The 27,513-nt window shown below is 39.4% G+C and overlaps 1 protein-coding gene and 1 pseudogene across 2 annotated transcripts in view; both read right to left on the bottom strand.

Annotated features, from left to right (window-relative positions):
* The window catches only part of LOC136864423 (uncharacterized), a 995,241-nt gene that overhangs the window by 797,910 nt on the left and 169,818 nt on the right, over nt 1–27,513 (bottom strand). For both annotated transcript variants that reach the window (XM_067141399.2, XM_067141400.2), the window contains exon 4: nt 13,937–14,186. In XM_067141399.2, coding sequence (XP_066997500.2) covers nt 13,937–14,186 — 250 coding nt within the window. The remainder of the gene's footprint in view (nt 1–13,936; nt 14,187–27,513) is intronic.
* LOC136864882 (uncharacterized) lies at nt 19,652–26,469 on the bottom strand (annotated as a pseudogene).

Below are 27,513 nucleotides of genomic sequence, written 5' to 3'. Positions count from 1 at the left end.
ACATATCAAATCCTTATGATGCTATAAAACTAATGTTGTGCATACTGAATTTCTACCGAGAATTTAACCAGAAAACTCGCAAATAACGAGCCTGTTCAAAAGCAACTACCAGGGTGTTTGAAAGTAGGGTTACAGAACTTTCTTATGACTTGTGCCAATCATTTTTAGCTTCTGATTTTCCCTTGTGGAAAATTAATAATGCCTCACTACAATTTTTATTGCTAAATACATTCAACATGTGCCTGAAGAACGTACATTGCGTAAGACTTATGTAGGACATTGTTACAATAACGTAATCTCAAATTTGCAGAATGAACTAGCGGATCAGTTCGTATGGTTGTCTGTCGATGAAACCACTGATTCTGAGGGCCCTTTTGTTGCCAATATAATTGTCGGTGCCTTAAATAAGAAACAAAAGATGATGCCTTATCTTTTCAATGTGTGTGAATTGCCTGCCACTAACAATGTAACTTCGATCCATTGTGTAATGAACTCCTTGAAATGATGTCGTCATCTGGTATCAAATACGACCGGCTACTTTTATTTGTTACAGATGCAGATACTTACATGGTAAAATTACGACAAACACTCAAAGGTATTTTCCCAACTTAATTCACATAACTTTCTTAGCACGTGCTCTTTATCGCATTGGTGAGACAATACGCAATTCCTTCCCATTGGTAGATCGATATGCGGCTTCTACAAAAATAAATAAATAAATAAATAAATAAATAAATAAATAAATAAATAAATAAATAAGTAAATAAATAAATAAATAAATAAATAAATAAATAAATAAATCTCCTTCGAGAGTACAGTTGTTTAGACCAACAGCACCTAATATCCCACTTCCAATGCGCCAGTGTTTGGGGAACGTGGCTGGATGCAGCATTGTATTATGATCAGCACATAGAATTAGTAAAAGCAGGAGGAATAGAAATGCATAGTGTGACGACTTCTGCTGGTTGATATGTTCCTACACTACGCGGCGCTGGTGCAGATAGAAGATGATCAGCTGTCTCCGAAAATGTGTTTCTAAATGAGATCTGGTGTGACTTAATTCGGAATTTATCGTTTAAATAAATGATTTAAAACCGTGTGTTAATTATTGTGATGTTTCAAGACTGTGTATTCTGTTTACTCACCGATGACTGTGTTTATGTGCGATCTGTGTTTCGTGCAAATTAAGATAGAGTGTTCCTTGTTTTGGAAGTAAAAACTACGTAGGAAAATACGTAGGAAGTACTTCGCATTTAGTAATGATTTAATGGGATTACTTCTGAAATTGGTTCGTCAGAATCTTAACGAATATCTCAAACGTGTTATGTGTCTATAGAGCTAAGTGATCTTTCATTAATTGACCCCGAAATCAAACTCAGTTGCAATTATCAGTTATAACCTTAAAAATCCATGTTCAACTGTTAGTGTACACGCTACGTAATATAAACGTATTATAACTCTGAAGGCACCCACATGATTGTTACCTACCGGTATGACATACACATTTAATTCCTACATAACTACTTTAAAAATATATTAACATGCTTAGCTTAATGAATCTTGCCAGCACTTCACCCCATCAGTCGGTTAACTGGACACCTTTGACATTTTCCGGGTATGTTTTGCGGTCGTACGAGCTTGCATTTCTTTCTTTACTTCTTTTATTCGGAAATAAAATCGGTATCGTATTGTAATGGAAAATTAATTTTGGTACCAAGTCCTGAGCAATGTTCAGTACAGCACCCAAGTCCACGAGAAACAGTAATTGGAGGTAAACTATCCAGGCATTCTTGAAATATTTCTCCCCATAATGCTGCTTGTACACTAAAATTTCTCACAATTCCCTCTACATGAGAAAACATAAATAATTAATTCGATGGGTAAATGGGAAAGTTGGTTGAGTTACTATATTTTGGTAGACTTGTTAGGACTGAAAGCGGGACTGCCTCTTGCCTCCTCTGTATTAAATAAAATGGCGTATGGCTTTTAGTGCCGGGAGTGTCCCAGGACAAGTTGGCTCGCCAGATGCAGGTATTTTGATTTGACACCCGTAGGCGACCTGTGGGTCGTGATGAGGATGAAAAGACGACGCATACATCCAGTCCCCGTGCCAGCGAAATTAACCAATTCTGGTTAATTCCCTGCGGGGAATCGAACACGGGACCCTGTGACCAAAGGCCAGCACGCTAACCATTTAGCCATGGAGCCGCACTCCTCTGTATTGTTTTGCAGAGAACCAAAACATGCTGAAAAATCTGTGACTTTGCTTGCATGTTTAACAATATCCCCACAGAAGTGATGAATAACATTCATTTTTGAACTAGTGAAAGGAACTATTTGTTCATCTTCCCAACTTGATAATAGTGGCTGATCAAAGGTAAGCTTGCTGTAATTTTTTCCTGAGCTGTACTTATGTTTTTGGCATTCTCTTTGACAACAGCTTTTGCCAGGGCTCTAATCAGACTGAAAAATGATGTTAAAGGAACTATCACTTAAAGGCAGATCTTGACGTGCTATAGCCTTCGATCACTTTGAGAATAGAGTGGGATCTTTTGGATGTGAAAAAGAAATGCCGTTTTTCATTCGAATGTTTATCGTAACCCGACTTCCAACCCGGGACATAGCAAGTTGTAGGGAAACTCACATGCGTTAGTAAATTGATGCATATGCCAAAGTATACGTCCTACTATAAAATGCTTCATCTTTTTCACTTTTCAGTTCACGAAAAGTTAACACCAGATATTTTGCACGTATAAAACTGAAGAACGTACAAAACTACCGAAAAAAGACCACAAACTTTTCACACACTTCCACATTAAGCCGACAAAAAGCGCGCGTACTTGGACTTTTATTGACGGCAGCGTTGCAGGTGGCGGTGTACATGTACATCGTGTCTGTTAATATGCGATTCCGAGGGAGTAGTCACACTATTCATTTCTATTCGTCCTGGTCAAAGAGATTGCTAATTCATTGGACTCAAATAATGATGTATCAATAGAAACAGTTCTAAATATTCTGTCAAGCATAAAGCTGGAAGAGAAACTTCTTTTCATATCCGCCCATTTCTCTTTCGTAACAACAGCCATGAAGTCACTGGAAGCTGTAGGATCTCCCTTAAATGAATCACTTACTGTTTTTGAAAGAAAAAGATAAGCAATCTAAGTTCTGTTCCTGGTAGTATAAAACAAAACAAAAATTGAAAGAAGTGAATATGTAATTTCAAAAAATCTGGTTATAAACCGATCCGCGATATTCGAGTCATTCTCGACGGAAAACCGTCTGTCACGCCAAGAGACTCGTCTCTCTGTGGAGAAGCTAACATCGTTTAAATATGACCCAATAACCTCCTCTGACGTGGAGAGAAGTTTGTCACGTACAAAAGTGTTTTGCGTGACAACAGACGAAGTTTTTCAATTGAAAATTTGTGCAAAGTGATGGTTGTGAACTGCAATTCATCAGTCAACATTCGCAACGGGACCACTTCTGCTTCCATCTCAAGGGAACAATGTAAGTTTATTAATTTAGTACTAACTCGCTTTTTCTACTGCCAAGGGACATTCATTCTTTCAGTTTAATAGTGCATATTTATGGGCATATTTTCAGGTTTTTAGGGCATGAACTTCCGGGCCCTAGTTATGAACTTCGGGCGGATGTTCATGAAATCATTGCCATAGTCTTATTTTAATGAAAACGCTGCTGCTATTCTATATGACACATCGTTACTATGCACCGCCACTGCGAAAACAGGAGGACGCGTTCCGACATAAGAGCTAACAGCCCTCAGCAATCAATATGCTAGTTTTGTCATCCGGAAGACCCGCCTGCAATAAGAAAAAAAGTTTTGACGAACGAGTCCGCCCACAAGTTTTATGACAGTCTACTGGAAGCCAGCTAGCTTGTGGGTCATAAACAAGAAATATTCTTCGTTATTTGTAACTCACATAAAACTCAAACTCCATTCAAATCAACTATGAAGGTGGAGAAAACAATGGTATAGCATAGTCATGCACTACTACACGTATTCTTATGACGGATGTACAGTACAGTCAGTCTTCACAGAGGCTGGACCAGGTCGTGCTTTTATGCAAATTATGTACAGTTTGTTAAGGTTTCAAATACATTGCAGTATTCATTATCAAGATCAGTGAAATAACCCCGAGCAGACTGATTATCTCAGTTCCGAAAGGAAACATTATTATTAACAGACAACAATTCCCTTTACATCACAACAACAGATGGGTCATATGGCGACGATGGGCCAGGAAAGGACTAGGAGTGAGAAGGAAGCGACCGTGGTCTTAATTAAAGTACAGCCACAGCATTTGCCTGATGCGAAAATGGGAAATCACGGAAAACCATCTTCAGAACTGCCAACAGTAGAGTTCGAACCCACTATCTCCCGAATGCAAGCTTGATAGTTACGTGCCCCAAACCGCATAGCCACTCGCACGGTGGTATTATTATTATTATTATTATTATTATTATTATTATTATTATTATTATTATTATTATTATTATTATTATTAACGAATGCGTTTCCAGCGCGGTACGGGTCACGTAGCTGTGAGCTTGCCTTCGCGAGATGGTGGCTTCGAATCCCACTGTCGGCAGCCGTGTTTTTCCATTTTCATTCTTTTTATGACTCACTAAGTGCTTTTAAGGTTTCGGAGACGACGACGAGGCGCAGGAAACTTATTTCCGTAATTCTTCTATGTGCCAGTAAATCTACCGACAGCGGCACGAGGTTGGCGCATTTTTTGAGCACCATCAAACATCAGCAGTCTGAGCCGTGATCGAACCCATCAACTTGGATCACATAGCCAGGAATTAACCATCTGAGCCACACAATCCGATGATGAGTAGCCGATGTTCTTGGTTTTACGTTACACTAATTGCTTCACGGTTTTTGGAGACACCGAGTTGCCAAAAATTTTGTTCCAGAGAAATAATTTTTCGTTTAGATAAATCTATCGTCAGGCCAGCTCCGTGGTGTAGCGGTAGCGTGCATACCTCATGCCCAGAGGCCCTGTATTTGATTCCCGGCCAGTCCAAGGATTTTAATTTCGGGCTGAAGGCTGGAACGGGGTTCAATCAGCCAGATAAGATGGCAGTCGCCAACGGCAAAATTGGAACACAGAAACGCCAAACGGTGTATATTCACAGCCTAACACACTTCCTTTCCCGCTTACGTCGCATATGTACCGAGTGAGTTCGTGTATGGTTAAGGTCGTGCAGCTGTGAGCTTGAATTCGGGAGATAGAGGGTTCGAATCCCACCGTCGGCAGCCCTAAAGATAGTTTTCCGTGGTTTCCACATTTTCACACCAGGCAAATGCTGGGGCTGTACCTTAATTCCGCTACCATTCCAACCATAGCCTTTTCCCATACTTCTGTCGCTGAAAACCTTCGATGTGGTATTGCGAAGTTAAACAAGTAGTAAAAAAATCTCGGGTATAATATAACATTAATGTCGGGCTGAGTAACGCAGATGTAGAGCGCTGGCTTTCTGAGCCCAGGCTGGTATCCCGACTCATTACAGTGGTATTCTAAGATGTTCAAATACGCCAGACTCGTGCCGGTAGATTTCCAGTCACGTAAGGGAACTCCTGCGGGACAAAACTGTGGCAACTCGACGTCCTCGAAAACCGTAAAAGTAGTTGGTGGGACGAAAAACTACTACTACTACTACTACTACTACTACTACTACTAATAATAATAATAATAATAATAATAATAATAATAATAATATCGGCAGCCCTGAAGATGGTTTTCCGTGGTTTCCCATTTTCATACCAGGCAAATGCTGGGGCTGTACCTTAATTAAGGCCACGGCCGCTTCCTTCCAACTCCTAGGCCTTTCCTATCCCATCGTCGCCATAAGACCTATCTGTGTCGGTGCGACGTAAAGCCCATAGCAAAAAAAATAAAATAATAATAATGGTTTTAACGTCCCATTAATTAATTTTACGGTTTTCGTGGGCGCTGTGGTGCCGTAAACGATATTTCTCAGTCCTCTAAGGTGGTAGTACGGCTCCTTGGTAGAATGGCCAGCGTAGTGGCCTTCCTTTAAGAGGATCCCGTATTTGATTCCCGGTTAGGTCGGGGAATTTAGCAGCGTATGTTTTAGTCCTCTGGTACGAGGACTGGAAATTTCGTGAGACACCACTTCATGTACACACACCTCATTACCAACCACCACGGAGACACGCAGTAATGAAAACATCCCTCCGCACAGGGAGAAAGGACATCAATCCGTAGAACTGGGTCGAATCCGCAATTAGTGCTGACTCCAAACATTGGGAAAAGGCCAGGAATAATAATAAAAAGATAGTGATTAAATCATAACTACTATACGAAGCAGACAAATAAACATGAATTTCAAATGCCAGATAGAGAAACTCGAGCTAAAAGAAAGGAACGTTTTCAGAAAGATCATAGGACCGAAATTTCAGGATAATAAGATAATATACTTCAAGAATGAAACACACTACAAGAAAATTGAAAAACTCTCACATGTTATGCGAAAAAGAAGGATACATTTTTACGGTCATCCTCTCAGAATTAACTCTAATAGTTTTTTTTTTGCTATTGGCTTTACGTCGCACCGACACAGATCTGTCTTATCGCGACGATGGGACAGGAAAGGGCTAAGACTGGGAAGGAACCGGCCGTGGCCTTAATTAAGGCACAGCCCCAGCATTTGCCTGGTGTGAAAATGGAAAACCACGTAAAACCATCTTCAGGGCTGCCGGCAGTGGGGTTCGAACCTACTATCTCCCGAATACTGGATACTAGCCGCACTTAAGCGACTGCAGCTGTCGAGCTTTAATAGATTAATCAAACAAATCTTTGACTTCTTCCGTAACCGCAAAACAAAACCCAACTGCTTTAAGAAAATTGAAAAATACCTAGTAGAATTAAAAATTACAGAAAATTCGCTATTGCATCGAACAGCTAAAGTAATAACTAAAGACAAAAGGTTTCAACACAAATCTACATTAAAGGCCAAACCTTATTATCTCGGAAGACAAGAGGGAACAAAGATCAGAAAGAATGAAGAAATACTGGAAACTAAAAAAAAGAACAACACACAGAGAAATAATCGATTCAACGTATCCCGAAGAGGGTGAAACGAAAGAAGAGGAAGAAGTAGAAAAATTCTGCTCCATCCCTGGGGTGCATTAGTTACAGTAGAACACAAAGATTTAAAAATAAGATTTCTTTGACTATCTCTGTACCACAGAAGTGTGATTCAACGCTCACCACCTGTTCGTGTGTGACCATAAAGAAATGAAGGGGCCGAGTTGGTCATGCAATGGAAATATGTCACCTGGGACTAGACAGGACAATCTAGTATTGTGAAGTCAAGTGAATGAAATACAAATCTTCTAGTTAGTACATTTTTATTTTAAAAATATATCATAAACCAAATAGTCGGTATGTTTTCAGCCCGTTAGTCTCAACGAAAATGACCCGGTATTAACTGTAGCACCAAGTGTCCAGGAACCACTCGCTCTTGCAGTGGATGTGCTCTACGAACCCGAAGTAGAAGAAACGATATTTAATAATTCTCCTCCAATTCAAATAACATCTATTCTTCGCATATTTCACGTCTGAATGAAAATCATTTGGGCTTCTTAATTAACATCTTTAATCGTAGAACCGTATTTTCGGGTTGTTTTATGAGGGATTCTGTTTTGCACATCGGACGAAAAGCTTTGCTCATTATCATTCACATAGAGAGCAATGGGTATTCGGCTGTTTGGATGTATGATCACTGTCGAGGACTTTGCATAGACCTAACGAGATGGCCGTGCGGTTAGCGTTGCGCAGCTGTGAGCTTGCATTCGGGAGATGATGAGTTTGAGTGCCACCTTCGACAGCCCTGAGGATGGTTATCCATGGTTTCCAATTTCCACACTAGGCAAATCCGGGTGCTGTACCTTAAAATAAGGACCTTCCTAATCCTAGCCCTTTTCCATCTTTGCGTCGCCGAAAACCTTCGAAGTGTTAGTGCAACGTTAAACCACTAGCAAAAAAAAAAAATTAGCTCAGTGTGTTCGACTCCCTGCCGAATCGGGGACACCAGACGCGCCTGGTTAATTTCTCTAAGTAGTGTTTGTCCCAACACACTCCTCATTAGGCCTACACACAACATATCGCAGTAACAACCAGCAACACAGAAACATATAATAGTGAATATATCCCTACACACAGGGTTCGTGTCAGTGCATCCGGTCATAAAAGTCATAAAACAGGGACTGGAATGTGTTCACAGATACAGCAACAAAGGAGACGCATTTCTGCAGCGTATTGTCGCCATCACATTGATCAAATGTAGGCACGAGCCTACGAGCCTGAAACAAAGCGTCAATCAAATTGTTGTTGTTGTTGTTATTGTTGTGTGACCGCTGTTTAGTTGTCAGTGTTAGGAAGTTTACTGTGTGGAGCGGCGAATGGAATTAACTGTGTAGGCTGTGTGAGTAGCGACCTTTCCATGGAGTAGAGCCAAGGAACAAAGAATATAATTCGCACCCACGACCCCACCAGGGTGTAGGAAAAGTGGAAAAAGAAGCATGGGCCCGGAAGGCTGGGGTTCGAATCCAGGACGATCCTGGGTTGAAATTTTCATTTCAAACACCACGTGGCATCAAGAACGGCATCCGACCTTAAACCCCAGTCAAAACCAAAATATACCGAGCTCGATAGCTGCAGTCCAGTATCCAGTATTCGAGAGATAGTGGGTTCGAACCCCACTGTCAGCAGCCCTGAAGATGGTTTTCAGTGGCTTCCCATTTTCACACCAGCCAAAAGCTGGGGCTGTACCTTAATTAAGGCCACGGCTACTTCCTTCCCACCCCTAGGCCATTCGCGTTTCTTCCTCGCCGTAAGACCTATCTGTGTCGGTGCGACGTACAGCAACTTGTAAAAAAAGGCCTGAGAGGCTCCAGTGACCGCAGAAATGACTGCGATAAGATGAAGAAAGTTCCATTAAGTGGCTATCATCACTAAACATGATACCTTGGAACTAAACAAATTCATTTAATTTTTAGTTAGTGACTTTAAGAATTTGGCATTTTTTTACATCGCACCGACACAGATATGTCGTATAGCAACCATGGGATAGGAAAGGGCTAGGAATGGGAAGGAAGCGACCGTGGCCGTAATTAAAGTATAAAGGATTTGCCTAGTGTGAAAATGGGAAACCACGGAAAACCAGCTTCAGGGCAGCCGACAGTAAGGTTGGAACCCACTATCTCGCGAATGTAAGCTGATAGCTAAGTGACGCAGACCGCGGAGTAACTTGCTCGGTAGTACACTTTATCAGTTAAAAATTAAACTAATTGGCAAATAGTTAGTCGTATCACAAAATAAAGCACAGTATGACACTTAAAATTCAATTTTCAACCAGGAAAGGTCATGCGTACTTTCTTTGTAACGGTATACAGTAGTTCTCCAGGAAACCACGCTTTTTGTCTCAAAGCACATGTTCCAGAGCAACTGCTGACCGAACATTGTTCGGGTGGGTTCTCGGCCCAGGTGGATTGACCACTGTGTACAAATAAGACTTTGGGAACCAATTCACACAGTTGTTAACTACATTTACCTCGTTACCAGTGACATAAGAATGGCTATTTCATGTTAACGTAGGGAAAACAACAGAAGAGACATCGCCAACTATCCACCCGTCAACAACGGATACGTTCTGCCAGTTTATGGTTTTTATCGTGCTTTGAGACTCGTCAGTTCTGAGACGGACACGTATGCGTTTTCGTTTTATCACATTGCTCATAGCGTACTGTAGAAAACCAGCAAAATCGTTGTATTACATTTTCTACAGCTTGCTGGCCACTGACGGCAAGAATAAGATGATGATGCTTGTTGTTTAAAGGGGCCTAACATCGAAGGTCATCGGCCCTCAAGAATAAGAATATGAGGAACACAAGTATTATGTATATGGTAATCCCCACCCCCTTCCCCGCCAATGAACAACTTCACATCTCACTAGAGACCAAACCGAGAGTTGTATCAACAGTTCGAGACGATCTCAACCATGATTATAGAAAGGAGAACGCCTTTGTATGGAAATGTCAAAAGTATGGATCCAGAAAGGACGGTAGATAAGATCTTACCATCGAGGAGATCCAGAAAACGCAAGTTCCACGGAGAAAAGTAGTTCATCAATATCGAGAAAACAAAAAGGTATGGGATCAAGATACAAGGCACAGAGAAAAGGAAAGTGTTCAGAATGAAATCTGCGGAGGCAAAGGATGCGTCTGAAGAGAAACCAAGCAGAACAAAAAGAGTAATCCTGGAGAAAGAACACGCAAGACCAAAGCAGAGAATGAAGGAATACTAGCGAAAGGGAAAGAAAAAAAAAGGAAATTGTGTAATTGGATTAAACGAATTTAAATAATAATAATAATAATAATAATAATAATAATAATAATAATAATAATATATGCACAAAAACATGCACAGCTTACAGCCAGAATCTTTAGCCCTTGAATCGGTAATAATTTCTTCTCCGGTATCAAGGCGGAACATTGACCTGTGAAAGCATACGTTTCAAAATACGTATAGGCTACATGGTATGGGATACAGGAAACAGCCTTCTTCAAGAACAATTAGGTATATCCAAATAGAAACTTCCTTGGTGGACTAATCGTCTTCTCATGGAACAAAAACCATTGTAAGGTGGTATAAAAGCAGAGGAGATGCATGCCGGAAATGGAGGCAATTGTAACTGGTAGCGGCATAAAGAACCGGTCCTGATACTCGCTGTCACTTGAGAGCGTGTGAACTGGATTCTGTAACGCAAATTCAATAAGAATGTGTGCCGTTAAGATCTTGAGATAAAGTCGTGCCCGTCTGGTCATTATTTGGTGCACCTAAAAGCTGCTGACATATTCAGATTCATTCTTCCTTCGTTTTGATCTCTTTGCTTCATCGTCCACCGCTGCATTAATAATCCTCATTTCACGAGGCGTGTTACATTTCCATTTCTACGGCATCCAGCAGCCAATGTCTAACATATCAAGGAACAGGGAGCTGTAGTATTGTTTGGCGGATCATACTTACGTGTAACACTTTGTAACGTCATATTCTCTTCCAGGCTACCTTCCAGCTTCTGTTCTAAGGCGAAGAAAGTTATATCAAGTAGTAGGCCTACTGCAAAAATTAACGGTATATTTCTGTACAGGAAAGTAAATATTACTAATTTACGTTATTTACGGAAACCTGTTGTTGGGAAAATTGTCTTCGACTTTGTTTGATAGATTTTAAGCTCAAATGTGGTTTATGTCATCTGTACATTTGGTGCCGGGCTGAGTGGCTCAAGACTGTTGAGGCGCTGGCCTTCTAACTCCAACTTGGCAGGTTCGATCCTGGCTCAGTCCGGAGTTATTTGAAGGTGCTCAAGTAGGTCAGCATCGTGTCAGTAGATTTACTGGCACGTAAAAAAACTCCCGCGGGATTAAATTTCGGCACCTCGGCGTCTCCGATAATTGTAAAAAGTAGTTAGTGAGACGTAAAAACCAAGAACACTATTACTATGAGTAGTCCGCCTCTGTAGCGTAACGGTTAGTGTTATTAACTGCCGTCCTCGGAGGCCCGGGTACGATTCCCGGTACTGCCAGAAACTTAAGAATGGCAGGAGGGCTGGTATGTGGTTGGAATGGTACATGCAGCTCACCTCCAATGGGGGTGTGCCTGAAAAGAGTTGCACCACCTCGAGATGAGGACACGAGTTTACTTTTAGTATGAATACATTTCGTAGTTTTTTTTTTTTTTTTTTTTTGCTAGTTGTTTTACGTCGCACCGACACAGATAGGTCTTACGGCGACGATGGGACGGGAAAGGGCTAGGAGTGGGAAGGAAGCGGCCGTGGCCTTAATTAAGGTACAGCCCCAGCATTTGCCTGGTGTGAAAATGGGAAACCACGGAAAACCATTTTTAGGGCTGCCGACAGTGGGGTTCGAACCTACTATCTCCCGAATACTGGATACTGGCCGCACTTAAGCAACTGCAGCTATCAAGCTCGGTCATTTCGTAGTTTGACACAGCTCACCACTAACGGCGAATTCTCCTATCCCTACTGGGTATACCGGCTGAATACCTACTTTTATCATAGGAAACAGTTTTCTGAAGTATTTTTTGAAATATTCAAGTGTCGATACATATATGGAAATCTAAACTCGAGAAAAGCTCATTGGCAGAGTGGTTCAGACGGTGGAGCGACGCCTTTCTAAGCCCAAGTTTGTGGGTTCAACTCCGACTCAGTCTGGTGGTAATTCAAGGTGTTCAAAAATGCCAGCCTTGTGTAAGAACATTTACCGACATGTACAAGAAGAACTAAGGGCCAAAATTCAGGCACCTTGGCATCTCGGAAAACCGTAAAAGTAGTACATGGGACGTAAACAGAACATCATTATTATTAATAATAACTTGCCGTCTCCGAAAACCGTAAACGTAGTTTGTGAGACGTAAAAAACATTATTATTATTATTATTATTATTATTATTATTATTATTATTATTATTATTATTACACTTTTACAGTTTTCAGAGACACCGAGGTACCGGAATTTTGTTCCGCAGGATATCTTCTACATGCCCACAAATCTACCGAGGCGGGACTGGCATTTTTGAGCACCATCAAATACCACCGGAGTGAGCCGGTATCGAACCCGCTTGCCTTAGCTCAGAAGGCCAGCGCTCTTCCATCTGAGTCACTCAGCCCAGCAGATTAAAAATAAAAGTGTAACATACGTTATTTACAGGGGAAAAATCAGGTAATACGAATGGACAGTGAAGACCAAGAAATTATCTAAAAACATTTGTAAAGAATGTTTCGACAGATACATTACAATGTAAATGTTTGCCTGTAATTAGTTATTGATCTGCTGTAACGGTGTAGACACTGGAGTTGTGTTGACAAGAGATATGCAAGAACAAATAGCTTTGGACGAACAACATGAGGAAGAACACCATCTTCCCTGTCGAAACGAAATTGAGTAACCATGGACAAGAATGCCAGCGCACAAGGGACTGAACCAAGTTGGAAAGCAAAAACAAAATGTAGTTAGCTTGTTGATAAGTACAGTTCAGCTCTACTATTTGATGCTGTGGAACTCCATCTTGCGTCAGATGTAAGTCCGGCCTCGTGTGTGCTCTTCTTAACCTATCTCCCATAGTTAACATTCCAGAATCAACATTACTGGCTACGACAAAGTTAAACAAATCTAAAGAGTATAAATATAATTGGGTACCAGGCAAGAGATTTTATGTTCTGTTCATAAGTGTCCTTAGAAAGATAACTCTACGACGCAGGAAGATTTACCTCAATGATTCAGTCAAGGACCACTAGAGTGATTCTGCGATTGCAACCGTCCACAGCTATTTTAACACAACATTTCCCAACTTCTATTGTTAAAGAATATTTCGACATTTATCTGGGATATGTTGACAACTCAGGCTTAGTTTGTGACTCGACCGGGGAATTGAGATTAAGGCCAGACTACTTTAAATCCAACCGGAAGTGACCGAGTTTTGAACCCAGGACACTCAGGTTGCCTAGACCACTACGCTAGGCGCCCCCTCAACCCGACCTACGTGTGTAACAAGAGCACTTTATTAAGAAGAGATTTAATGTGTCAATAAGACTGAGAACTTACAGTCTCAAAAATAAAGATAAAGCTGTTATCCTAAAGTCTCAGAAGTGCTTACCAACAATGAGAGAGCTCTTGAAAAACAAATGAAAACGCTATGAAAACATTGACCGTTTTAAGTGCTGTTGGAAGAAGCAAAATATCGGACACAGCCTGCATGCGATGAGTTCTCTGTAGGCCAAGTCTGTGAAACCAAAGAAATGGTCACGGCTGGTTGGTGAAAGAGGGACTGAGGGTGATGGGTGACAAGTAAACTGCTGTCACCTACCTTAGCAACGTCGCTTTTCTCTTCAGGGCAGCACGTCTGCTGCGCTCGTGTCACTGTCAGCGTCACACTCTCTGGCGGCGGCTTGATGAACTCGATGCGTCCATCTTCGACGCAGATATTTGGCGCTAGAGGGTACGTCGGTAGTGGTGGCGGCGGCGGATATCCCGGCGGCTCCACCGGGGTGGGGGGAGCAGTCTTACTCTCATAGGCCAGTAGCTGAGTTTTGTCGTCACAAAGCGGGTGAATCTGCCTGTGAACACAACACAGTTAGTCTTTACTACCGGCGATGAGGTGAGAATTACATAAAGAATATTAGGACAAAACATGAAATTCACAACAGCAACAAGAGATCCCTTCATGACGTAAACGGATAGATACAGACCTTTTCCCACTATATACTGGGTTCTAAATTCTGCGGCTGCATGTGATAATTGAGCTCCACAAGGCGGAGGCTCGTATTTGCAGTTTGAATTCTGTTCCCGTAACACTCCATAAACATTCATTTCTCGCCTACACGAAAGTGTTCAACATTTACACAATAATCTTAAAAACCATACAATTTTATCCCACTTAATTTTACGTAATTTTATACAGTTTATGCTAAAACAAAGTAGCTTCGTTTCATTCTCCAAAAACTTACAAAAATAACCAGTAACATTACTTCATGTGTTTATTATTACGTGTTCTCGCCGAATAGTCTACGAGTGACCTGTCCGCGCCTCCGATAGTTCCAATGCAAGCCCGTTAAACAAGACTTCCGTACGTTTCCTGTCTTCTTGATAAAGTGTTTTCCAATTTCTAAAATACCAATAAGTGGTCAGCTCCGTAGTGCAAATATTCGCTAGTCTGCTTTATTCTGGGTTGTAGGATTGAATCACGGCGCAGTCAGTATTTCAAAGAGCGTTAGTGCGAGATTTCCGGGTCCGTAGATTTATCACCATTTCACGGCAACGTTACAACAATCGGGTGCCTCGTAGACGGAGAATACTTTGAAGTATAACATTATTACTTATAATATGGCACATTAATTAGTCACAACATTATTCATTAAAAGCGTTTTAGCATACAAACTATTGTTTTCACGATCAGATCTTAAGTTCTATTGAAACAACTGGCCTGGATGTCGTAAAAGGAAATAGTCCGAAAAGGATCGCTGACAAAAGCGAAATAGCGTGATTTCCTTCGCTACGCTTCAGCTTTTATCAGAACCTTTTCTTCTTCTATATGTTTTACGTAGCACCGAATCGAAGAGGTTTTATGGCGACGATAGGATAGGACTGGGAAGGATGCGACCGTGCCTTTAATTAAGATATGAAAATGGGAAACTACGGAAAACCATCTTCAGGGTTATCACCATTCAGTAAGAACTGAACTCGCTCTCTCTCTCTCTCTCTCTCGAATGCAAGCTAACAGCTACACGCCTCGAACCGCGTAGCCAACTCGTTCTGTCAAAACCTTAACAACGAAACTGAAGTCAGCAATGTGAATCAAACCCTGTAATTTTTTTATTATATTAATTTTGCAAGTTGCTTTACGTCGCACCGACACAGATAGGTCTTATTGCGACGATGGTACAGGAAAGGGCTAGGAATGGGAAGGAAGTGGCTTTGGCCTTAATTAAGGTACAGCCCCAGCATTTGCCTGGTGTGAAAATGGGAAACCACGGAAAACCATCTTCAGGGCTGCCGACAGTGGCTATCGAGCTCGCAAACCAATAAACTTCAGCATTTCAAAACAAGTCATGGTTTGCATAACTGGTTTTTTCTTTCTTTTGCTATTTGGTGTACGTCGCACGGGCACAGATAGGTCTTATGGCGACGATTAACTGGATTTTACATTGATATAAATACAAATATAAAACTAAAGCGTAGTAAATGCGAGTTATTGTGCTCTGCTACTACACTCAAACGTATACTTACTGAGTTACAAGGGCGAGTGGTTCAAGATACTGTGAAAATAATTTGTGATACTTCTCTTCAGCTTAACAGTTTTTGGACCAACAGCTATCACACTGTTCGTGCAGAGGTGCAACTCTGGCTTCAACACTTCCTTCAGTAACTAACTATATATATCTCATACGGTAGTTAAATTTAGTGATTTAAAAAAGAACTCTAAACCAGAACTTCAAATGAGCCATGCATTAAAAGACAAACAGATGGGGTCCCACCAGACATAAGCGGAGAGAGGTACAGCCAAGTGATGCACACAACGTGAACTTTTGAGAAGTTCACTTGGCAATGTCCAGGGGGATGATGTTATCCGCCCTTGATTGTGCGATGTGCTCCATGCCCATACACAAGAACCTCGTTTATCCGGCCCTCATAATCCGGATCTCCGGTTTATCCTGATCGAAAATAATAAAAATTTATTTTTACTTGTACAGTATTTCTTTTACGGGGTCGACTCTTCTTGAATGTCTTTTCCGCCAAGAATAGTTAAGGACAGGAATTGGAAGTAATTCGGACACGGTCTATCAAAGGTACCGTCCCGGCATTCGCCTAGAATTGAGAATAGAAAGCCGTGGAAAACCATTCCCAGGACGGCCGAGGTGGGGGTCGAACCCACGCTCTTCTGAATGCAACGCAGTACTAATTCACTGATGGTGAATTCGAAAACGAAACCGGCGCTCCATCAGAAGAAACAATGACTCTTGGCGAGGCAACAATACAGATGGACAAACTGATGGCCTATTTAGAATCCCAGGCTGAAACTACACCGGCAGAACTGATGTTAGTAAAACGTCTTTGTGATCGTGCTGCGCGCAAACGCTATACAAGTGTAAAACAGAAAAAACCTCACACATTATTTTAGTGCATAAAACAGAGTCGTAAATGTAAGAAAAGTGTTCTTATACTATTTGTACAATCGAGAAAAGGTATTTCTATACAACTTTTATTAATAGATTATATAACATGTACTGTATTTGTTTTGGTGTCGTCCTGATTGCGAACAGTCCAGATTGCGAACAAGTGGGAAATACCAAGTTGCCCAACCGCTTGACTAAGAATGTTGACTTGGATATGAACAAAATTCAAATTTGACGGGCTGCAGAAAAATTAACCATCGGTTGGTACACCAAGTTCTGGTACACACAATTGGAATAATGGGTAATACACAAAAAAGTTAAAAGCATGTAAGACAAAACCCACTTGTTTCCAAATAAACTGACTATTTCACTTCTTATATATTATTTTGAATAATAATAATAATAATAATAATAATAATAATAATAATAATAATAATAATCAATATTCTAAAGGCGAATGCCTTGTCGATGCAACTACTCACTTCTTTCATTGGCAAATAATAATACCGGGCGCCGTGCGGTTAGGGGCGCGCGGCTGTGAGTTTTCATCCGGGAGATAGTGGGTTGGAATCCTACTGTCGGCAGCCCTGAAGATGGTTTTCCGTGGTTTCCCATTTTCACACCAGGCAAATGCTTGGGGCTGTACCTTAATTAAGGACACAGCCGCTTCCTTCCAAATCTTAGGCCTTTCCTATCCCATCGTCGCCATAAGACCTATCTGTGTCGGTGCGACGTAAAGCCACTAGAAAAATAATAATAATAATAATAATAATAATAATAATAATAATAATAATAATAATAATAATAATAATAATAATAATATCCTATTAATAATACAACTCTCACTAATCCACCATAAACCTCTAGTTATGTTATACAATAAAAAAGATAATCATCTAAATGGTAAGATTACCTCAAACTAAATTATTAAACATTTTCAATAAGAAAAATATTTTTAAAAATATGGTTTGGTTATCTAAAACATCCCAATGTACCAGTTAATGTTAATACTACTAGAAACAAAATTACATATGATACTGTTTTGAAAATTGTATCTGTTTTATGTATCTCACGTCAACACTAATCTCTTGTTCGCAATCTGGACTGTTCGCAATGAAGACACAACCTTTGTTTTTTTTTTCTTTCGTTTTTCCGGATTATCCGGATTTTCGATAATCCGGATCAGTTCCAGTCCCACTTAATCCGGATAAACGAGTTTCTTGTGCAACATGGCTGAATGTCTTCCTATTGCAGGGCTGGGAAGAAATAAACAGTCATAATAAGAGATAATCTGTGAAACAATCGCTCTCAGAGAGCCACATTTAGAATAGAAGCGAACAACCAATCATGTTTACACCTTTAGTACTTTCTTTTATGGGCCATATTCTCATAAAAAGCAAGAAATGCTTCAAGGAAATATTCCAGATGCTTAAAAACACATGTTTATTCTCAGATACAGCTGATGATTAGTTTCAAGGGGGCATCAAATATACAGCATATAATTCCACTGCTGAAGTTCCTCATGATAAAATCACACTTCGCTACGAGACAGAAATTATAAAGATTTTAATTTAAATCCTGGACCAGAGAGAGTAGAACAGTGCCCTTCGTCTATCAATGTTATGTTTTACAACTGACTCATTATATACGGCCGGGCTGAATAGCTCAAGTGTTAGAGCACTGGCCTTCTGAGCCCATCGTGGCAGATTCGAGCCTAGCTCAATCCGTGGTATTTGAAGGTGCTCGAATACGTCAGACCCGTTTCGGTAGATTTACTGGCACGTCAAGGTGGGTCCAGACTGTGTTTATATCATCCGGTGAAACAATACGATGCGATGCAACGCAAGAATTGTCCTCTGCCGTATCACCCAAGCGTATCTGTATCCGAGAACCCGTATAAAATTCATGCAGGAATAATAATAATAATAATAATAATAATAATAATAATAATAATAATAATAACAATAATAATATAATAATAAATACATATTGTTTTACATCCCACTAACTACTTTGGCGGTTTTGGGGGACTCCGAGGTGCCGGAGTTTTGTCCCGCAGGAGTTCTTTTACGTGCCCGTAAATATACCGATACGAGGCTGAGGTATTTGAGCACCTTCAAATACCACCAGACTGAGTCAGGTTCGAACCTGCCAAGTTGGGGTCAGAAGGCGAGCGCTTCAACCGTCTGAGCCACTCAGCCCAACTGCAAGAAGTGAGCTGTTTCTGAGTTCCGTGTTAGCTTTCAGTCAGTAATGCCTACACCTAACTTGAAGGTAACCCCGGACGCGTACATCTACCTTCACTATGCTATAAAGAAAAGAAATCAGAAATTACGATATCTGGGGATATCACATACCTATACTCTACTAGGGAAGTATATAGGAACATATATTTTCAATCATTCAGAAGGACGCATCCGTCAGATTTTGAGTTGTTGATAAACTTGGTCGGCCGAAAATTTGTAAAAAGGATACAGGGTTCAGAAAAGCAAGATTGGCTGTAACAATGCGACTTTCATTCACTAGAGTCAGTCTTCAATACCATCGAAGCAAACGATCAGCACTATTGTTCCTGAAGTTTGTAGCACTCTTGTGGAAAACTGAAGAATTTAATTCAGGCTAGTGAATACTTGTTATAAACCAATGAATGAAGCAATTAATATGATTCCTTGTTCCTTAATTACTTTATTTGATATTTCTTAAACAATTAAACATATGGACAGAACAGTTTGAATATGGACATAAAATGCGGTGAAAAATTATAACGGAACTCTAATTTTTGAGCGGTAGAGCTTGTACATCAAAGCAAAACTAAATGGGTTTTTAAATACAAATTTTAATGCAGGTATTAAAACAATATATGCACTTGTAAAAAATGGTTACATCAACACATTAATATAAGGTGCTATCTACATAGGGAAGTCATCTTCTGCGGCCGTAGCTGGTGAAGCAGCTTGAAGGGAGGAGATTGCGGAGGGTGATGTATTCAGAATGGGTTGTTGATTGTTGCATGTCATTGGATCTTCAAAGCTGGAAAAGAACTGATAGTGCGCATTTCAGGCCCTCTGTAGTTGAGAAAAGAATCTTGGTCTGTTCCGTAAGTGGCAGGGTTGTATTATAAAAACACTGGTTCAGCTAAGAAAAATGCTCATGATATCGTTCTAGATAGCTCAGCAAGTAGTTTCATCGTATATCCCAAATTTGCAGGCGATCATGTTCTCAAAGAGTTGGCATTCGTCGGTTTTCTTTTCCGTTGACTGATACCGTTAGTATGAAAGTTTTAGCTGGTCGCTGGTCATCATCACAGACGTTCCGTTTTTGTTTCCTTGTGGATGTGTGCTGGAGTTCTTCTTGTCCCTGGGATGTATCTACGTCGCCGCCATCAACTGTCCCTGTCTCACATTCTCTCAGAACCTATAACAGTAATAATATCATCTCTAAAAATTGGTAGGTAATACGTTACTTAATCTACTGGGACTGTTCTCTCACATTATTTAAGCAATCTGCTAAATGAGATTCGACTCTGCCCGCAACTTCAATCACAAAGGGCGAGTTCTTAACTGGCTGAAACACCCCGATTTCAGTAAAATGATGAAGTTTTTTGAAACTCTGTTATGCACGCGCATCTTTATCGTTTCATAGTCAAGGTAGGTAGACTTACACACACTACCAACTCGCTTTTATTGTTCTTTGTATTTACAAATACCAAACACCGAACAGGAATGGCTGCGAGTGGTTAGTGAGTTTGAAAGGACGTATAGTTTCCCCACGCGGTTTGGGAGCTAATGACGGAAAGCACATCGCTACGCAGTGTCCTATAAACAGCGGTAGTGAGTACTTCAACTCAAAGTTTTCTCCTCGCTATATGTGATGCCAACTACAACTTAATATTTGTTGATATACGATGCCAAGGGATGATTTCAGATGGTGGAGTGCTTGCAAATACTGAGTTCTGCAAAAGAATGACAAGAAACCGTTTGAATTTTCTTCAGCCTACTCCGCTCAATGGACGGAGAGCTTTACCATTCCTTTTTCACTGGAGGTGAAGCCATTCCTATGTCTGACAACTTTTTTTTACAAGCTGCTTTACGTCGCACCGACACAGATAGGTCTTTGGCGATGATGGAATAGGAAAGGGCTAGGCGTGTGAAGAAAGCGCCCGTGGCCTTAATTAAGGTATAGCCCTAGCACTTGCCTGGTGTGATGAAAATGTATCCCGGTTATCATCCGAAGGATACAAAAACGGATTTTTAGTTATGGGGTAGATTGTGCAGAGCCCGTCGAGCTGTAGAGAATGTGTTTGCCATTGCTTCCTCAGATTTTCGTGCGCTTCGGGAACCCCTACTTTTGGAACCAGCAAAAGTACAACTTGTGATGACTATCACTCTGTTGTATAATTTGTTACGAAGATAACCTGAATCTGCAGCACATTATACCTCACCAGGGACATTCGATTCCGAATAAAATGGCGTTATCACGGATGGTGCTTGGAGACACACCACTGGTGATTTGAACTCCCTTCTTCCGGTGAGGAAGGTAGGTCGTAAAATAGGAGTTAAGCGTGCATGTCGTATGGGCCCATTTAGCTGTTTTCTTAAAGAAGGAAGAGTAATGTGGCAAGATGAATATTTTTAGTGAACGAAATTTCATTGTAGAACGCCGAGAAAGAACATGTAATTCTTGAATTTTGTTAATTGCACTACTGCATTTTCTTTTTTTTACAACTTGTTTTACGCCGCACCGACACTGATAGGTTTTATGGTGACGATGGGAATGGAAAAGGGGCCGATGACCTAGATGTTAGGTCCCTTTAAACAACAAACATCATCGCCAGGGATTGGAAAGGGCTAGGAGTGGGAAGGAAGTGGCCGTGGCCTTAATTAAGGTACAGCTCCAGCATTTGCCTGGTGTGTTACTGTATTTTGATAAGACAAACAGCTTTACATACCGTCTAAGATATTGATCGTGATGTATTGTTATCTCAGGTGAATCGCAAGATTTCAAATGCAAACCAAGAACTTTAGTAGAGTTCATCAGTTCCTAAAAATCCTACCAAGTGAATAACATGATAGGGTTATAATTAATAATAAAAGCGTTATTCGCTATTTAATTAACATTTCGTTATAAAATACTCATCTTTTCCTCGTTACCTTCTGTTTCTTCACCTTCATTCTCTCACTCCTTAGTGAAGCCAGCAAGTATTCCATTTCTCTTTTACAGCCTCAACCGATTTGTTCAGTTCCTTTCCCACTTCCTCCCAAGCGTCTCGTTTTTCATTTTTTTTACAAGTTGCTTTACGTCGCGCCGACACAGGTAGGTTTTATGGCAACGATGGGACAGGAAGGGGCTAGGAGTGGTAAGGAAGCGACCGTGGCCTTAATTAAGGTACAGCCCCAGCATTTGCCTTGCGTGAAAATGGGAAACCACGGAAAACCACCTTCAGGGCTGCTGACAGTGGGGTTCGAACCCACTATCTCCCGGATGGAAGCTCACAGCTGCGCGGCCCTAACCGCACGTCCAACTCGCCCGGTCGTTTTTCATTGTATTAAAAGGTTCTGTTTAAGGGTTCCAATCACGTCCCTTTTCTAGCACTCGTCAGTTAGCTTTATCACGCACTCCTTACTCCACTCCATTACGAATATAAACACTGAATCGAAATACGAATAATACTCTCTGGCGAGGACTTTAACTGGAGCTGAGTAGCAACGGTGCACGTCCAGACATGCAACGTCTGCACTGCGTGTCGGCCTTCTGATGCGACGGTAAAAGATGATGATGATGCTGGTTGTTTAAAGGGGCCTAACAACTGAGCTCATCGGCTCCGACGGTAAAATACCGCCAAGTGAGCGAAAAAGCCCTTGCGTATCACCGTATCAACATTTTGCAATGGAATGATTTTATTTGTTATTTTAATTGGCTACCATGCTATGTCCATTCAGTCAAGGCTGTTTGTTACAACATTAAAATGAAAGAGCATCAAAGACTTTAAGTATTAGAAAAATTAAAGGAACTGAGCCCCTCCTTTTAAGTTGAACCAGTAAACCAAACATGTGAGCTAGTGGAAAGAGGTAATAACTTACGAATATTTTATGCAAATGTCCAAAGTATTCGTAACAAATGGAGTGATTTTTCCATATTAAATAATGATTTACAATATCCAGACATTATAATATTTGTTGAAACATTGTTATTTGAGAAGAAGAGAAATATTACAACTTAAAGGGATCTTCTTCTTCTTTTTCTGTTCTCGAATCCGTGAAAGAGGTGGAATAGTAATTTATATCAAAGAGCCTTATAAAGCAATAGCAATCTTGTCTATTAATAGTCTTAATATTCCATTTAATTTACCATTACTCTAAGTACCGGTACTTGGTATCGAAATTATAGCATGGTATAACCCTCATGTACAGTATTCTAAAAATTTCATAACTTTATTAGAAGATATCTGGAGTGAACATAGCAAACATCTACGTATTACTATGTGTGATTTTAATACTGATAAATTAGAGCAGACTCCACTTAGTAAAGATCTAAAGAACCCCTGTGACAGCTTTAATAAGAAGGCTTTGCAACATAATTTTTCCCACTAGAATCACCAATAAGGGTTAATCTCTCATAGACCATGCATATATAAATAAACCTTGTAAATGTAATTTATATAATACCTTCCATGACTTTAGTGATATTCCATTTAATTTACTATTCCTCTAAGTACCGGTACTTGGTATCGAAATTATAGCATGTTATAACCCTCATGTACAATATTCTAAAAATATTGGTTTGTGACTTAGAGATATCACACAAGGCTAATATATCTAGCAATCTCATAACATTTAAGACATCTAATATTAATTAAATGGATGAATATATATCCAAAAATCCATAAACGATTACGGAAGATAATTGTTGTGATATAATAGTTAACAAAATTGTTGAGTATGTAGCAACAGCTAGAACAGAGGCTACAATAGGCAGAAAGGTATTACAAGAGCAAGACCTTTTTGCCCAAGGATAACTCCTGAACTTTTAGATCTTATTCACCAGAAAAATAAATTATATAGTAAAATTAAGAGAAACAAGTTAGATTAAAAATGGAATGTGGTTACGTATCACAACAATTGAAGACTGATTACAAATTGGTGTGTAATAGGGTTACTAAACTTAAGAGATAATTAGAGAACTCGTACTATATTAATAATTTCAGAAACACACGTAATCAGTTGAAAGTTAGAAATGAGATATTAACATGAAATACTAACAAAAGCAAGGATATTCATTTGAAAATACATGATAAAATAGTTACTAATCCAAAAGATATTTCTACAACATTCAATGAATATTTCACTAGTATAGCGTAAGATATAGCTATCAACATTCAATTTAATGAACCTCCGAATTTAAGAAATGGACCGAGTAATTCTTTGTTTCTAAGTCCAACCAATGAAAATGAAGGTGCTAATATATTAGCAAATAAAAAATAGGCGTAGTGAAGACTGCTATGGTATCAGCAATACAATTAAGGAATTGGCATTTTATTTAACTCTTCATATAACTAAATTAATAAATCTATACAAGAGGGTAAAGTCCCTAAAAGACTTAAAATAGCTAAGGTCTTACCTATCTGTTAAGGATGGGATAAAACTGAACTTAATAATTATAGGCCTATCTCTATCATTCGTATTCTGCTAAAAAAATTGGAGCATATAATTAAAGATTGATTACTGAAATTTCTAGATAATAATAATTTCTTTTATAAATATCAACATGGATTTTTACAAAATTCAAGCACATACAATGCTGTCGAAGATATTGTCATTAAATTACAAGAAGCTTTGGATTTAGATCAATTATTACCGGGCATATTTATAGATATCAAAAGAGCTTTTGATACAGCTGATTGTGGTACATTAATCAATAAACTGGAAGCAGCTGGCGTACGGGGTATTGCGCTAGATTGGTTTATAGACTATCTTACAGACAGGGAACAGTTTGTGAATTGTATGAATACCAACAGTAATTACCAAACTCTCACAGTCGGTGTCCCACAGGGCTCAGTGCTAGGACCGTTACATTTTCTTTATTTTATTAACGATATTGGTAACTTATATCTTAGGGGTAGATTAACACTTTTCCCCATGACACCAATATATTATATAACGGCGATAACATTCAAGAACTTGACAAAGTACGTAGCATTGACATATGGTTCTGAAAAAATCGTTTTACAATTAATCTGACAAACACAGTTATATTTTATTTCATAAACCTAAAAATAATTATTTTTTAGATTTACATTCGACGTTTTTGGACTATCAGTACATAGAGTAAAGGCTGCTAAATTTCCTGGACTAATTACTGACAAATTGCTGACGCGGAATAATCATGTCGAATCTATCTGCGAGAAACTGATCCCAGCTATCGGCATTCGAAATGGACTGAAATACAAATTTTCTCCTGATTTACTGAAGAGTTTTTCCAAGCGCTAATTGAGAGCCACATTACTTATATCATCCATATATGGGCATGTTGTACTAAACAATTACTCGAGTTGTTATACTGCATAAAAGAGCACTGAAAATACTTTTTAAATTACCTCTGTTAACTCCTGCTGAGCGATTGTACAGGTTATGTAATGTACTCTCACTTGATAGCCTATGACAGAAATCTTCACTGGTCATGATATATAAAATTATTCGTAATTTGGCTCATTCAAATACATCACGAAAAACAAATTTAGTAATTTTCATTTTCAATACAAGAAATGCTAGTAATATCCACTGCACTGTTATCCGTTCAAATAAATATGGAAGTAATTCATTGTTGCATTATTCTGTTAGTCTCTACAATAAACTGCCATAAGATATAAAGAACGCCTCTTCAATACAAATGTTCAAAAATAAGTTAAGGAATTATCTTCCGTAGAAAAACATTGTAGAGTTAATACATTTTGAAACTGAATGTTGCATTTTCCTTCTTGTTATTTTGTAGTTTGTTTGCCTGCTTGTTTACTCTTACAGTGTATCATTAGGAAATAATTAATTATATAAAACAAAACACGTACATATGATTATATTTCTATGATATAGTATTATTTTATTATACTAACGTAACTTATGTGTGGCATGTAGTACTTAGATCTATTCATGTAACCAAAATTATTGTTAAATTAATTTGATGTTACAAACTTATATTACTGGAATGTATTAATTTACTTTATAAATATTCTGTAGCCATGATAATATCAGAATATACAGCACCACAGTGAGCTTTAGCTCAGGTGCTTTGGCAAATAAATAAATGAAATTAATCAAAATAAAATAAAACCACGCTAAAAGGTGTCATTCAAACTGATGAACGTCTTGTAGAAATAAATATACAATTTCATGCGTTTGCTTGTTTGATCTGACCAGTAGAAATGTGTCCTGTTAGTAACATGTAATCCAATGAGACGAGATTCTTTAGTAAAGCAGTGGATTAGTCAAAATAGTGGACGCAGTTGTAAAGAACATGATTCATATCCCCTTCTACGATCTGATAGTAGGCAAAAAGTAGGTGACTGTAGAAGAAGTATGCGGTGAAAATGTTGGAATCGACCACGAATGAATTTAAATACTTACTATAAACTTTCTGGAACAGGAGTGTTTCTTGTACCAATAAGCAGAAGGAACCACAGGATACCCTTGGTAGTAGTAGTGCCCTGTTGATCGTGATGAGATCTATCACTCATCATTCCAAGCAGATAACCATCTTATTCTGAGAAGAAGTATGTAATTAGCTGAGGTAACTGTATTGCAATCCAGTCGACCGCTAATTGAGGCCAATTTAACCAATTTATCTCCATGCTCGTTACCAGGAAGGCCTACCGGTATGTGAACCTTTACCCAAGCCAGTGTCACTGATTTACCTGCAAGTTATGGGTGACTGTTTGTATGTGTGACTTCACGAATCGATATGGAGTGTAATCGTATGTTGTGATGCAGCTAGTATAATAGCTAGCTCCGTAGTGTATATGGAGGCTACACCAGGCAATATAAACTGCCCGAGTCTATTATTTGTTACGCCTATGAAAGCACAACAAACTGAGTTCAAAGATTTGGAGCCATCTGGGTATATTTGGCATATGTCGGTCCAAAAATGTAAAAAATCTTGTAGTACAGTATTATATCGTTGTCGATAGCGTCAGGTTGGAAGATAATATTCAACTTCACGTCCAGACGATTGGGCGTATTTTCATAAGCAGTGTGAAAATTAAGCCGGATGGTGAACGTATTAATAATTTTCATGAATCCATTTGTGCCCCTCAATTCTTCAACCAGGATCGAGCTGCGATTATTTTTCGCCAGTACCTTCATATTTGTACGGATGTTGCTAGACGTGTAATCGCCGTTAGATCTTAATCGGCATAATTTAAGAATATACTTTGCAGTGAGTTAGTGCCTGCGTAGGCAGATCAACAGTTGCAATGTTTCCACTAACAAAGCAGTGGATGGAGTAAAAGTCATACATATCCGAAGCGCTCTATACCGGTATTAATCAAGTTAAGTCAAAAAGGCCTATTCATACCAAGTTCACATTTCCGAACAACATGGTTAATATGACTGAACTACGACAGTTTGTGATCAATTAGAAGATCTAGATATATTACAGCTTTCTGATAAGGGAAAATAATCGTATCCAATTCCATCAACTGTAGGAACTTAATGGCCGTTGAGTCATACTTAAAAAGTTTTTCATTACATCCGTCAGTTCTTTTTGACAGTGATCAATAGTC

Source organism: Anabrus simplex, chromosome 2, assembly GCF_040414725.1.
Source record: "Anabrus simplex isolate iqAnaSimp1 chromosome 2, ASM4041472v1, whole genome shotgun sequence".
Classification (NCBI taxonomy): Eukaryota; Metazoa; Arthropoda; class Insecta; order Orthoptera; family Tettigoniidae; genus Anabrus; species Anabrus simplex.
The sequence above is the reverse complement of the archived record's forward strand: the minus strand, read 5'-3'. Positions and strand labels throughout refer to the sequence as shown.